This window comes from Pezoporus wallicus, unplaced genomic scaffold (genome assembly GCF_028554395.1).
Source record: "Pezoporus wallicus isolate ANWC-B61680 ecotype Strahan unplaced genomic scaffold, APGP_CSIRO_Pwel_v1 contig_4264, whole genome shotgun sequence".
Taxonomy (NCBI): Eukaryota; Metazoa; Chordata; class Aves; order Psittaciformes; family Psittacidae; genus Pezoporus; species Pezoporus wallicus.
The window spans coordinates 435,390-450,371 of NW_026637102.1; the positions used below are offsets into that span (position 1 = coordinate 435,390).

The following is a 14,982-nucleotide window of genomic DNA, read 5'->3' on the forward strand; positions in this document are numbered from 1 at the left end:
GTTGCAGTATAATTTTTTTACAATATAGAGTCATAGATTGGTTTGGGTTGGAAGGGACCTTAAAGATTACCTATTTCCAGCCCCTTCCATGGGCACAGACACCTTTCACTAGACCAGGTTGTTCAAAGCCCTGTCCGCTCTGGCCTCCAACACTTCCATGGAGGGGACAGCTACAGCTTCTCCAGGCAACCCGTGTCAGTTCCTCACTACTCTCAGTAAAGAACTACTTTCAATTTCCATCTGCTCTTCCCCAGTGTAAAGCCATTTCCCCTTTCCTTGAGCAGACATGTCCTAAGCTTTTACGGGAGTTACTGTATATGGCGAGTATTGTTTTGCCGCCGGTACTGCGGTGCAGCGACCTTGTTACAGCGTTGCGGCAGGAGCCCCGGGAGGGGAGAACGCGGTGGTGCGGTCGGGACTCGGAGCGCCGGGGGAGCCAGCGGAAGGGACCGGCGGGACAACGTCGACGGAAGGGGCGGGCAGGGGCCGGTGGCGCAGCAGCCGCATGGGTGGCGTGTGGGGCCGTGCGGCGCGGCTGGGCTTACCTGCGGCCCGGGCTGCGGCGGCCCCGGTGAACGACCGGCGGCGGCTGGGCTGGCTGTCAGGCGCCAGGGCGGGCCCGCTGCTGCTGCTGGCGGCGGCGCTGCCCCGCGGTCCCGGTCGCCTGCCGGTCGCCCTCGGCGCCGCACCTCACTTCCTGCGCGCTGGGGCGGGGCACTGGTCTTTGGGCCACGGCTACGAGACGGGAAGCAGCGCTGCCGCACACCTCCCCGGGGAGCAGTCAGCCGCCATGCCCGCCGCCGGCCCCACCGATAGCCCCGCCGAGCCGCAGGCGCCAGCGGGTGCCGAGACTCTCCGCCGGGGCCGCCGGAGGAAGGTCAAGGTGGGAACGAGCGCGGGCCGGGCGCGGGCCGCGTGCTGGGCGGGAGCGGCCATTTTATACGGCCCGACCCGACCCGGCCCGGCCCGGCCTAGCCGCGGGCTTGGAGGGGACGGGGGGTGGCTCGGGCACGGGAAGGTGGTTCAGGGCTGGAAGTCGAAGAGCAGTGCGTTGTTGGAGCGGTTCCTGCGCGTGACGCGTGCTTTCCCCCGGCAGGAGGAGACACAGGAGAAAAAGCGGCGGGAGAAGGTGAAGAGGCGCGTTAAAGCTGGCGGCGAGCAGGCCCAGCCGGAGGAGAGCGGGCTGGGCGATGGTGACCTTGAACCCCCCTTGCCTAAGAAGACAAAGAAAATCAAGGAAAAGAGCAGTGGTCTGGCTGGAGAGAGCAATGGCTCCGAGCAAACGGTGAAACCTTCCTCCGCTGTAAGCAACGGCGTGACGTCCCTGGCAGTACAGAGCGTGGCCGGCAACACAGCCGCTGGAGAGCACGACAGCGACGCAGAGGTAGCAATGTCGTGGCCGGAAGAACCTTGTCTTGCTTAATTGAAGTGGTACTGGTAACAGATGGACTTAATGACACGCATTGGGTGCTGTGTGAGGGATGTGGGAGCGTTGTGCTGCTGTTGTAGACAGCATTTGCCACTCTTCCCCTTAGATTTACAGTACCTGGTCCTGGGCAATGAAGAGTGCCCAGCATCATGCCTGTTTGCCCAAGCTGCAGGTAGGTGGGTGAAGCACAGCAGCATATGCACCATACGTGGTAGCTGTCTCTCCTTGTGCTTTCCTCCTTGTGGCAAATGGCAAACCGTTTGAGGTAGCTGATCCTGCAGTGGAGGAAGCTAGCTAGCAGAAAACAGTTTCCATGTATTTGTTTCTCATTATGTAGCAACTTGGTTTGTGTCCTGCAGCATAAAGAGCAGTTTCTCACTGCTGCGGAGGCAGTCGCTGTCCCAGAAATGTGCACTGCTTTGTGCTGGTTGGCCCTTTGAGGAAGTATTTGGCAAGGTATCCTGTAAGGGGAGGTCATAGTTATCCTTGTTAATCCCCACTTCTGGAGTTCTCTCTGTCCAGGTTTCATCCTTGGCCTTGAACGTATGTGTGAGAGGGCCCCATAGTTTGCCTTCCCTGAATAGGGCTTTCTGTGGGTAGTTTCCTCTCGTTTAAGATGGGAATGTGATTCAGGAGAGTGCTTTGTGTACAGCAGTTGTAATGTTGTGATCTCTTAGGTCTTTGAAGTAGAAACTAAATTGTGAATTTTAAGTAAGTGTCTACTGGTGTGCAGAATTATGAAGCTGTTTGTGTGGTGTACTGAGTACATGTATGTTCAGGGAAATTCCTGCTTCATACAATGAATTGTGACACCAAATATGTTTTGCTGTGAAAAATAGTTTTCTGATGATTTCAGTGGACTCCAGTTGAGACTTTAAACAAATAGTTTCACTTTCCTGACCTGTCAAGCATATGTGCATAATGTGGTAAGATCACACAGAAGGTGCAGTTGTTTCCCTGTGTTTTAATTGGACATTAAAAGGTGGTGCAGGTAAATCTGAATTAGGAATGAGATAGCAGTAGTTGTGGTCTTGAACAAATTGTTGCAGGTAACAAAAGTAAGAAGAACTTTGACAGGTTGTCTTTACTTAAGACTGATGTAAAACCAGGATTCACTTGTCAGAATTCTGTCATGCTGAGTGGTGCAGCCTGTGTCAGTGTGTCCTGTCTTCTAATACTGGGTGGCTGGATTTGAGTTTCCCACTTTATGCTGTGATCATGTTCTTCTTTGTGAAGAATCTGTATCACAAGGGTTTTCCTTTTCTTTAAACAGAAAGGAGGTAGCTGGTAAAATCACAGTGGTAAGGCAAAAGCATAGCTTTTCTTGTGTGCCTATGTAGGGTGTGTTATTTGTTCACCTCTTAGGGGTAGTGAGTTTTTTTTTTCATCTTTTCTTTTATCCTGTTAGGAGCTGACAGAAGAAGCAAAAGAAGGCGACTTCTCCAATTTTCCTCTCTCCCAGAACACCATCAACCTTCTCAAAGGTTAGTTAATGTGTAAAACAAATGTTTGTCCAGAATTGCATGCTGTTACCCATATAAGCAGAGATAGAAGACGAGAGTAATTGTCTTCCATTTATTGTGTGGTGAGAATATGCATGTGAGCAGTCACTGTAGATTCAAATAATCTATTGTTAAGTAGAAACAAAATTTCTGTTTTGTTCAAGTGCTTTAAGGTGAATTTGTTCTTCCATGGCATGGTTATTCCTAGATATGCATTCTAGAGACAGGGTTTCTCTTCTTGTCAGCATCGTTTTTACTTCAGATCTCCTATCTGCTGTCTACAATACCACTTCTTAAATAAGTATAATGGTGTTTTGTATATGAAGACTATTTGGCTTCTGTAAACATACAGTCTACGATTATTCTCATACTTTCGGGCATTTTTGTATCTCTTCTTGGTTGTTTTTTTTGAGGAAGTAATCGCTGTAGAATTCTTGTCCCCTGTGTTGGGAAGCTCTGTGATTCTTGTTCCTCAGGCAAAGTTCTCCTTGATCCTTTACATTTTCCTTGCTAGGAAGTTTCTTTTGGATTGTTTTCACGTGCTGTGCAAAATTTCTCTGAAATTTTAGAATGCTTTGACACAAACACCCTCACCTCCTCCCCACCTTCAGACCCAAGCTGCCACAAAATCTTGGGCTGTAGCAGAAAAATGGAGAGGGGTGTGTGTTTGTATTTTTCCCCCCTCCTCCTTTTCCGTTGTCTTATGCCAACCATCACAAAGAAAGCTCTATTTCTTTGTAGATAACTCAGCTGTGTGTTTGGGGGCAGGATACCTTTCGAGCTAGGGTAGGAGTAAAAGTAAAGATACATGGTTTTCTTCTGTGTTGCATCTCCTATTGTGTATGGGATTTGACATGATGTACTGTCCATGCTCAGGCTAGTTGTATATGAGGGCTTCTCATCTTTCACCTTCTAATGAAACCTCTTTGGATTATCTTACAGCTCAAGGTGTAAAATACCTGTTCCCTGTGCAAGTGAGGACTTTTCAGCCCATATATGATGGCAAAGATGTAATTGCTCAAGCTCGAACAGGAACTGGGAAAACCATTTCTTTTGCTCTTCCGTTGATTGAAAAACTTCAGAGTGTCTTGCTAGATGGGAGAAGAGGCCGCACACCAAAAGTAACATACCGCTTACAGGCTAACATCAAAACCTTAGAATATGGGAGTTTTTGAAAGTGATTTTGTAATTGCTTTGAGGAATTTTGGGACTTTTTGCTCCTTTATTGGTGTTTGTAATACTGAACGCTTTCATTAGATTAGGAGTTACAATGTGACAGACTTTGCAGCATCACAGTGATAATGTGTTCATGTTTGGGGTTCCTTGTGTCTGCATTTGGGAGAGTGGTCAGGGCACTGCAGTAATAGCTGGTGGACTTCCGGACTGCTATCCTCAGGAAATTAGCATGCAGTTTTAGGTCTGAATCGCTTCCCTCTTCTGAGGTAATGTTTGAGTCAGACGGACTTGTCTCCATTCATTGAAGTTGTTTTTCACTATAAATTCCATGGTGGTAACTGAAAGCTCTTGAGTTGTCTGTGTTTCTACCTTTCCACCCCCTCCATGCCTGGAGACTCAAGAAATGCAAATGGTGTTTACATTTCTACCTAAGCTTGAGATGGAATCAATAACCAGATACCTGTGATCAGATACCCCCATGCAAATTAAGTATATATATTTATCATTAGACTGAAAAACTGCTTTTAAGATCCTTCTATGCCAAATTGTTTAGTGGCTGTTGCTATCCTTAGTGCTGAACTGCACCTTCATTGTCTTTGGTAATGTTACTGAAGTGTCTACTTTATCTGGCATTAGCTTAAGAAAAAAAAAAAATACAGCTGTTCTACATCTCGGTTCTCTTGTAATGCTTTGCCTTGTTTCTTCTTGCTGGCTATGCGGCTGTGTTGTGCAGGCTCCAAGTGGCAGGAAATACTGCTGGGATGGTGGGGAGGTATGGGCGCCTCTGTAGTGTAGAACAAGTATGTCATAAGAATGGGAGCACAAGCTGTTTAATGTGAAGTAAACCCTTTTCTCCTAGCACCCTCTCCCAACCACAGCTGCATTTTGTCTCTTTTCACTCCCTCCAGGTGTTGGTTCTTGTTCCAACCAGGGAACTGGCCACACAGGTAGCCAAAGAATTCAAGAACCTCACTAAGAAACTGTCAGTGGCTTGTTTTTATGGAGGAACTCCTTATAAAGAACAGAGTAAGTAAACACTAGGGAATTACTAGCCGATTAGAGTTGACTATCTCCAAATGCATTTCATGGATTAAACTGACTTTTTTTCTCCTTCAGAGTTTCACTTCAGTCAGGAACTACGATATTTCTTTCAACGGAAGCGTACAGCCTGGGTTAAATTATTTTAATTCCAATAAATCTTGATTTAAAAGAACGGTTGTATGTCTGTGAAGTGACTAGTCCTTTTAATTTCTTCCTTTTTGTGTGGTTTTTGTGTGGACATACACTGGGACTAGACAACTGTCCAAGAAAAAGAGAGAACTGCATATGTGTATGAAGCTCTGTCTCCAGAGGTAGCTGTGAAAAAGAATTTATTTGAAACACTAGAGTCTTTACTGTAATAAAGCTCTGGAGGTTTCTAATGCTAGCTGATTGCTGCTTGGAAATTGGTGCATCTTACTGTAACTTTGCCTGTGGTTTAGCTGGTATTCCTGACAGCAGCATGGACTGCTGTCACACGTACTTGTTTGTATCCCAGCCTGGATGTAGTAGTTTACTCAGTGATTAATGTGAAGTGCAGTAGGTTTTTGGTTCTAAAATTAGAAGTATTGCTGTATACTGGTAACTGGTAACAACCTTGTTGTCTCTTAGCATACTGACACTGTGCTTGTTTTTCCATGTTTTCTTCCAGTTGATCTCCTTAAAAGTGGCATTGATATTCTAGTGGGAACACCTGGACGGATCAAAGATCACATTCAGAATAGCAAACTGGAACTTTCCAGCGTGAAGCATGTTGTTTTGGATGAAGTTGATCACATGTTAGACATGGGCTTTGCTGAACAAGTGGAAGAAATATTAGGATTTGCTTATAAAAAAGGTAAATTATAACATCAGGAGAGGAAAGGCAGACAGTATAGAAAACACAATTTGAGACCTGCTTATGCACCCCCAACTTGAATCCTTTACGCGATGCTAGTATTGGACCTCAGAGAAGAGAGTAAGGTAGAACTGGAAAAGGTTCAAAGCAAGGTGACAGATGGCTGAAGGGCTTGAATGGCATCTCTGGAAGGAGGGCAGGTTGAAAAGAGGGAATAAAAGCAACAAACCCAACCTAAATCCCTAAGGCCTAGTGTTCTTCAATCTGAGAGATGTGACTGAGTCTAGGGTTAGGGTTACGGCGTTTCTGTACATCATCATTACATAAAGTTGACAGCTAGGGAATATTTGCTCTTTTCTGATGTTGTGGGCATTCAGCAAAGCCACCAGGTAGTAGGTACAGACCAGAAGGAGGTTGTTTTAATAGTGTGAAATTCTTTGCCATGTTGTACTAATGTCAAGAGTTTTGAAAAGTGGCTTAAATTACTGGAAATAGAAATATCAAGGATTACTAAAAGCAACGGTTTAACTTCTGGGTCTGGAAGCCACAAAATGGTTCCTGACAGTGTTTCTTCACATCTTTGACTGTGTTTGCCTGCTGTTGGAGAGAGTACTATGAGCTTCATGGATCTTGTGTTTGACTCAGTACAGCCACTGTCTGTACTTGTCTTTTACTTGACTGTTACATTCTCCTCATTTCTTTAGAGTTGATCTTTGTCCTGGCAGCCAAAAAATAGATTATCTTCTAAAAAAGGAAATCTGTATAGATTTTATAAGAGTTGTCATAATTATTCAATCTTAAAAGTTTTCTTCGTAACTGGAAATAAGTTGTAGAGAATAATAGTGTCTCTTTGCAGTGTGTGTTTCTTCCTATCTGAAGGTAGGATAGACTTTTTCAAGATACTTTTTTTTAAACTGTTCTCACTTGGGGTAGTTCTTCCCCTGGACTGCAGAGTGTCCTTTTTAGCCTGCCTTTTTCCTTCGCACAGTCATACTGTTCATAGGTAGTTGTATTGGAATACTAGGCAAGGAGGGATCAAGAGAAGTTCTTTCAGGCATGTGGGAAGACTTCAGGCTTATCTAAACTGTTTTTAGCAGATGAACTATAAATGTGCCTTGCATTTCTTCTCAGGCAGGATGAGGGATTCAGTTTGATCCTGTTCATATTACTGTAATTTTGCCTTTGGTGTCTAAAAGATACTAAAATGTTTTCATTGTTTCTGATTTCTTGTGGCTGACTTACCACACACAGAAACTTCGCAAGTTGAGAGCAACTCTTGCTTTTTTTTTTTATCAATTCTTGAGTTTCAGAGTCTGTTGTGATGGCTGTAATCAATGACCTTTCCTTGCAGGTTCTGAGAACAACCCCCAGACGCTGCTGTTTTCTGCAACTTGCCCACGATGGGTATATGATGTAGCAAAAAAATACATGAAAGATGATTGTGAACGGATTGACCTGATTGGAAAGAAAACTCAGAGAACTGCTACAACTGTGGAAGTGAGTGATTCTGCTGCAGAGTAGTGCAAGTCCTGAGCATCTGGCCTAGGTGAAACAAGTTCTGCACTGACATTACAAATGGGTGTCTGGAATGACTTCTCACATGATTGACACATACATTTTCCAAGGAAAGCTTTCATATGGGGGTAGTAGTTTGCACGCTTAAAAAAATCTTTCTGCATTTGTTTTTGTGTGTCCTGTGTGTGGCTTAGATTTAACATAGGTGTTTATCATGTTTATTTGCCAAATAGCATTTGGCTATACAGTGTCGGTCATCTCAGAGAGCAGGAGTTCTGGGAGATATCATTCAAGTCTACAGTGGCAGCCATGGGCGGACCATTGTCTTCTGTGAGACCAAAAAGGAAGCAAATGAACTGGCTATGAATGCTTCACTCAAACAGGTACTGCTGTCTGAACAGAGAGCAGTGGTTATAGATGTTCAGGGGCGGAATGACCTGAAATAAATACAAGGTTGCAAGTGTATGGATCAAGTTGTTTCTGTGGGTGGTTTTAAGATTTCTGAAAGCTGCTTCTAAAAGTGGAGCTTTGAAGTTAAAATACCTTCTTGGCTGTGATTGTGAATTTTATTCCTTTGACTTGAAGGAATCAATAGAAAATATGAAGCTTATGCTGAATAACCAGGAGATGTTAAGAATAATAATTAACAGTAGCTAGTATAGTGCTTATAGTCATTCTTGTATTAGTGTGCTTTTTCGATTCCCATCTTTTAGTGGTATTTATTATTTGAACATCCAGTACCCAGGAAAATCAACTAATGTGATAGAATGGAATGTTCTGTTGCCCTTTGTTCAGAACTCAGGTGTTACACTGAGCAGGTTCTCTGCACCTAACTTCAATTAATTTTTTTTTTTTTTATTTTGGGGAAAGGTGCTGGAATTTTATTTTACTTTTTCTATAGAAAATCCTGTTTGATACTAAATACTAATTTATGGAGAAAGAGCAATGGTGAGAATACATGATTTGATCAGTATCTGGTAAATGTCATGTATTATCCACATTAAAATCTTGTGGCAACAATTTCTCTGTTGGCCCTGCTTTCACAGTAAATCCAATTACTTTGTTCCTGTGTCAGTACATGACATGTGGTTTTTTTATGCGAGTAAGTTATGCTTTAGCATGTTACTTACTTGAATTGTGAGCTTGTGACTCTCCCCTTTCTCCTTGTCAAACACTTGATCTGTTTCTTGTCCCATTAGAAGTGGAGGCTGTTCAGATCACCCATAGGGCTTGGGCATGCCCTGAAAACTCATGCTTTTGTGAGTTTTGGAATGGGAGTGAAGGGAGTGAAGTCTCTCAGTAGTTCTTGACAAGCACTGTTTAATTAAAGTTGCTTTCACTTGTCTCAGTGGAAGTGAAATCTGAAGTGGGCTCTTTGGGCAGACTGGTATGCTACAAACAATGACCTTATGGTAAAACTACTACTTAGGAATATCACTGTCCCAGAAAAGGATAAAACCACTTTGGTATCAGCTGTGTAATTATTTTCTTTTCCTCTGTACAATATTTGGAGGTCTGTACTAGACTCCACTGTTAAATGACATGTTAATGGTTTGTTTCACTGACAGGATGCCCAGTCATTGCATGGTGACATTCCACAGAAACAGAGAGAAATTACATTAAAAGGCTTTAGAGATGGTGTGTTTGAAGTTCTGATTGCAACAAATGTAGCTGCCCGTGGTTTGGATATTCCTGAAGTTGACCTTGTTATACAGTGTTCACCACCAAAAGTAAGTCATATGGAGAAACTAAAATCATAATATATTTTTTGTGACAGAACTGTGGATTATTTCTCTTTCACCAGAATTGTGTTCTCATTCACAGATAAAGTGGATTATTTGTGAACACAGGCCTAGAATTTCTTAGTTATGCTTTTATATTTTGAGCTTTGAGTAAATTAGAAGTGATGGGCTTTGGTTAGTCTGGAAAGTTGTAGGATAGCTTTTGACATCATTCATCATTCATAGCATTTGACATCAGCCTTTCTGAATCCCTTCTAAACATTGTTTTCATAACAACTTTAAAATATTCGTGCAGCCTTTTTCTTCTTTTGAAACTCATTTGAGCATTTTTATTGACATCCTTCCCCCCTTATCCCCTTATGTCAATAGTGTTTGTTAAACTTGAGGCAGCATATCTTGGGCCACATAGTACCTGCAAGCCCAAGTGGTTTGTCCATAATTTGGGTATAGAGACCTAATGTATTGTTCCTTAGGTTTCTGAATTAGGATTTATCTTGCATTTTCTCTCTTCCAGTGTGTAGATGTAAACAGTTTAAATAACTTTAGGTTTTCTCCTGTTCTGTCTGAATTTCTGAAGGATGTTGATTCCTACATCCATCGTTCTGGACGTACAGGTCGAGCTGGCCGGACCGGGATCTGCATTTGTTTGTTTCAGAGAAGAGAAGAAGATCTTCTAAAACAAGTTGAGCACAAAGCGGTGAGTTGTACCTCAGACCTTTGTTTAATGAAATTACTCATCTCCTAAAAGACTCTTCCACTCTTAGACTTTGTAACCATGTACTACTTGGAACTCCAGTATAGAACTCATCCTATTGACTAATAGGCCTGAAATGTTGATATTTTGTGTATGTGCTTTTATATCAGTGTCGTGGAATCGTAGAATCGTAGAATAGTTAGGGTTGGAAAGGATCTTAAGATCATCTAGTTCCAACCCCCTGCCGTGGGCAGGGACACCTCCCACTAAACCATGTCACCAAAGGCTCTGTCCAGCCTGGCCTCAAACACCGCCAGGGATGGAGCATTCACAACTTCCTTGGGCAACCTATTCCAGTGCCTCACCACCCTAATTTCCTCCTTATATCCAATCTAAACTTCCCCTGTTTAAGTTTTAACCCGTTACCCCTTGTCCTGTCACTACAGTCCCTAATGAAGAGTCCCTCCGCAACATCCTTGTAGGCCCCCTTCAGATACTGGAAGGCTGCTATGAGGTCTCCATGCAGCCTTCTCTTCTCCAGGCTGAACAGCTCCAACTTCCTCAGCCTGTCTTCATATGGGAGGTGCTCCAGTCCCCTGATCATCCTCATGGCCCTCCTCTGGACCTGTTCCAACAGTTCCCTGTCCTTTTTATGTTGAGGACACCAGAACTGCACACAGCACTGCAAGTGAGGTCTCACGAGAGCAGAGTAGAGGGGCAGCCTCACCTCCTTCGACCTGCTGGTCACGCTCCTTTTGATGCAGCCCAGGATACAATAGGCTTTCTGGGCTGTGAGTGCACACTGCCAGCTGATGTTAAGTTTCTCATCGACCAACACCCCCAAGTCCTTCTCTGCAGGGCTGCTCTGAATCTCTTCTCTGCCCAGCCTGTAGCTGTGCCTGGGATTGCTCCAACCCATTCATGAGTCTGTTGACGTCAACAGACAGACTGTAACAGGAATGCATGAAGCATGCCACACCTTGCATTACAGTCTGCATGTATATTCAGTGTAAAGTAGCTCCAGATTAACAACGGCAGGAATTTAAAAGCTTTAGTCTAGCTTGAGAAATAATTTAGGTAAAGGCTGCGTTCATGGTATAAACAATAACTAGTGGTCTCAATGTAACTTAAACAGAGTTGAGTTGTAGAGCGTTAAACATACCTTTGACTGTAATTTCTTTTCTTAATTTCAGGGGATTACATTTAAGCGTGTAGGTGTTCCCTCTGCTACAGATGTAATTGAAGCTTCAAGTAATGATGCCAAAAAGTAAGCTTATTTGCCTGTTCTTAAAAAATGTCTAGATATGTTACCAGTGCTGTTAATGCAAAGTTTTAAGGGAGCAGACCTGTATGTGAGCATATCTACTTATGTCATAAGTCAGTTGCTTTGCATGTAGATACTGATTTGTTTTCATAAGATGATATCAATGAGCTTCTGTGTGCTTGCAAATATTAACCTTTGTTTATATCCAAAATCGATGGCAAAACAGGGAATTACTGTCATGAAGGGAAACTTATTTTATCTACTCAGATGATACAGTAACAGCGTGTAAAGAGCAATACTTAGCATGTCGAGGAGTTAAACTTTGCCCTGGTGAGGGTGTTGTAGCCCTGTCCTGTGTTTCTTTGTATCATTCTATCCTAAGGGTGAGGGGTTTTTTATTCCATATGGCTCTGTTTACATTTGCTGTCCCACTAGACAGAGATTATTATAATTAGCGAGGATTGAGTGGTGTAAAGGAGACCATGGACATGGTGTTGGGTTCACCATGTATGGAAAAATGGTGGGAGGTGCTGGTGTACCACAAATAGCGTTAGAGAGGTAGCTGTTCTCCACTTTCAAGGTTGTTTTCACTGCCTCTCCCAGAAATAAATGATTTAATCATCTTGCACTGAGAGTGGCATTGCAGTGGTTTGCTTCTCTTCCTTGTGAAGTAGAAGCAAGGGTACAGCCGTAAGAATGCTGATATTTGAGAGCCTTCCCTTGACGTTTTTATCAGTGCTGTCAAACAGGCCATGTTGTACATCCTCAGTTTTGAACACATCTTTCAAGAGGCTTTGCTTAATGAGAATGTGGGTATTCAACATCATGAAAGCGTTGAATTAATGGAGTGGTAATGAAGCATGAGAGCCAAGGCTTTTAGAGATAATTTGTTAATCTTGAAAGCTGTCTGTCTTAAACATAACTGCACTTCACACAGGCCTTTGCTGATCTATTGAACTTATGTTGTCACCCATGTAGGTTGTTGGAGGCCATTCCTCCTTCTGCAGTAGACTACTTCAGAAAATCTGCTCAAGAGCTCATAGATGAAAAAGGGGCAGTTGCTGCCCTGGCTGCAGCTCTAGCCCATATTTCTGGGGCATCTTACATACAGCAGCGCTCCTTACTCAACTCAACTGCGGTAAATAATATGATACTTGTGTTAACAGGAATGGATAAATGAACTGCTTACATCCGGTCCAAGTGTGGCATCTTCTCAGGCTCTTTCAGGAGGGCTTCTGAGTAGCTTTTATCCCCAGCTTCTGGTTTGTTCCTTGTTCCTTAATTGAAATCAGCTCTTACTGATACTATACAAGAAACCAGAAAAACTTGATATCAGTAAATTTTCTAAAATTAAAAGAATTTCTCCAGAGATCAAAGTGACAAATCTCTTTGGTCTAAGAGAATTTAATGACATTTTACAAGCCAATAGATGGGTTTGTGCTATTGTAGTTTTCCCTTCCCAGGAAGCTCTTATATTTCCGTAATATTTCAGTAAGTCCATCATTTGATTACCTGATTTCAAAGAGAACTTGACAAGAAAAGTATGGCACTTCCTTTTTCTGGTGCATTTAGGGAGAACTTGGCCTAGTTTGTAGCAGTAACTTACTGTATATATTAAATAAATGTGTCTTCCTGTGGCTGAAGTGCAGAAATGCTCTTGGTCTTTCTGTCAATGGGCAGTCCTATGTGAGATGTATGCCTTCAGCTTCTTAGGAGGATTTTAGTTGCTTCACTTTTGGGAAATTGATTTCTTGTTATTGTAATGTAGTATTTAATACCAAGTTATTTATTGCATAGTTCATTAGTTAGTGAGTTACAGGCTGCCCAACCAAGTTTAGTCTTACAAACATTTTTCTGTTTGTTTCCTGAAGGGCTTCGTGACCATGGTGTTGAAGTGTTCAATAGAAATGCATACAATGAGCTATGCCTGGCGAGGACTAAAAGAGCAGCTTGGTGAAGAAGTAGATTCCAAAGTATCCTCAATGCGGTTCCTCAAGGGGAAGATGGTACGATGGCCCAGCCTTGGGGAAGAAGGGTGGGTGGGTGTGTTTGGCCAGTTTTTGCAGTGATTGAGGCAGGCAGTCTGAAATATTAGTACAGAAGTGTGATAGCTCACTCTATCCCCATTTAATCTCATTTCTCAGAAAATGTTAACCTATCATGAGCGCCCTGAAACTGCTGTTTATGTATTCATTATTTAAAACAGCCCCCCCCCCCCAGCCAAATAAAAAGCATTAAAGCTAGTGTTTTTAAGACTTACTTGGATGGAGATTCTGCTCCTAAATGACAATGCAGGAATTTTTTCTTTAGGAAAAAAAAGTAAAGAGGGTGTCATCAGAAATATATATATAATGGGAGTGCTTGTTTTGACCTTTATATTGTAAGCTCATGCTAGTACTGTATACCACCACCACAAGAAGACATCTGTAAAACAGTGACTGACTGACCTGAGCAGTACAGCATTCATCTGACTGTCAGCCTGTGACATTTCTGACACTTGTCTCCGTTGCAAGTGTGTTGTCAGGGAGCTTGTGGTTTCAGATGATGCCTGTCTTACTTTTAAACAGGCTGATGGCAGGTGATGCTGCTGTCGGCACAGAGCTTATAAAAAGCTTCTCGCAAAAGACCATGCTTTCTGCCATTCCTGGTTTCTACACTTAGTGTGTGTAAGTAGTTGCAGTTGCTGCCTGCCTGGAGCTGCGTGTGTCTCCATTCTTGGATATGTCTTTGGAAAGCAAATGGCTTTTTTTTTTCCCTGCTATAGGGGGTGTGCTTTGATGTCCCTGTTGGCGAGCTGAGTAACATACAGGTAAGTTCTTATAGTCAGAATTGGCTTTAGAACCTGAGGATTTTAAATGTTTGCCATGTGTAGGGTAGAATACAGGGTGGTTTGGAAGGATAAGGTTTGTGTTTTAATGAGCATGTTCCACAAACAACAGTCATTAGAACAGGCACAGCACAGTCATTAGAAAATACCTTGTCATGTCTCTTTCTCATTTTAATTCTTAGTATTTTTTTATTAAAGTAAATCGTTTGTTCTTTGGCTGCTGTTGTGTTTGACCTCTCCAATGTATTTGAGAGTTAACTAGTTTTCTGTTGACTTCACACACTCTGGTCCTTTTGTGATTGTTTATCCTTTGTCACAGGACTGAGTTGTCTCCCAGGAGCACTATGCTGGCCTATTTTGGTGCGGGTGGGATATATCTGGAAATGCCTTATTACGAGCAAGATTGAATGCAGTAGTTTACCTTGGACACACCTGCGGTCCCATGACATCCGGTTATGTTGTTGTTTTTTTTTTTCAGGAACAGTGGACGGACACCAGGCGTTGGCAACTGTCCGTGGCAAAAGAACTGCCTGAGCTGGAAGAATGCCCCCAGGAGGCAGGACGAGGGTTCTCCAAGTTTGGAAATGGGAGGCAAGGCGGTGGCGGCTTCAAGAGAAACAACTGGTTTAAGAATGGAAACCGATGGCATGATTTTAACAAATGACTTGATTAGCCTCTGGTACAGATGTGGACTGAGCTGACTTTTATCAAAGAGTAAAAACCTGCTCGCCGTTCCTTTTTGTCCTTATTCCGTGGTAAAGCAGGCTGTCTTTGAGTATCCCCAGACATCATGTTTGCTGAAATGACTGGCTGCTTTTTTTTTTTTTCTTGCCTTTTTTTTCGTTAAGGTTTTTCTTTTTGGCCAGCTGACATTTTTCTGCCACTAAACTAAACGTCATGCGTGTCTCGGGGAAATGAGTGTTTTACTGGAAACTTGGTGCAGTGGGGAGCGATACT

At 43.0% G+C, this 14,982-nt stretch overlaps 1 protein-coding gene across 1 annotated transcript; it reads left to right on the forward strand.

The window, feature by feature from the left end:
- The first annotated feature begins 478 nt into the window (after window positions 1-478).
- Window positions 479-14,759, forward strand: LOC130596035 (nucleolar RNA helicase 2-like). Its single transcript, XM_057403281.1, has 15 exons — window positions 479-883; window positions 1,097-1,384; window positions 2,838-2,913; window positions 3,874-4,052; window positions 5,016-5,133; window positions 5,798-5,983; window positions 7,335-7,480; window positions 7,732-7,881; window positions 9,067-9,228; window positions 9,818-9,937; window positions 11,128-11,201; window positions 12,177-12,336; window positions 13,070-13,204; window positions 13,963-14,007; window positions 14,504-14,759. Exons 1-15 carry the CDS (start codon window positions 506-508, stop codon window positions 14,687-14,689), a joined length of 2,403 nt encoding a protein of 800 aa, XP_057259264.1. The 5' UTR covers window positions 479-505; the 3' UTR covers window positions 14,690-14,759.
- Window positions 14,760-14,982: the final 223 nt, after the last annotated feature.

Excerpts from the sequence above, each read along its gene's own strand:
- LOC130596035 (XM_057403281.1), top strand. The coding sequence starts at position 506 with ATGGGTGGCGTGTGGGGCCGTGCGGCGCGGCTGGGCTTACCTGCGGCC. Across the intron at positions 884-1,096 it reads GCCGCCGGAGGAAGGTCAAG|GAGGAGACACAGGAGAAAAA; the intron begins GTGGGAACGAGC and ends TTCCCCCGGCAG. Across the intron at positions 7,882-9,066 it reads TGAATGCTTCACTCAAACAG|GATGCCCAGTCATTGCATGG; the intron begins GTACTGCTGTCT and ends TTTCACTGACAG.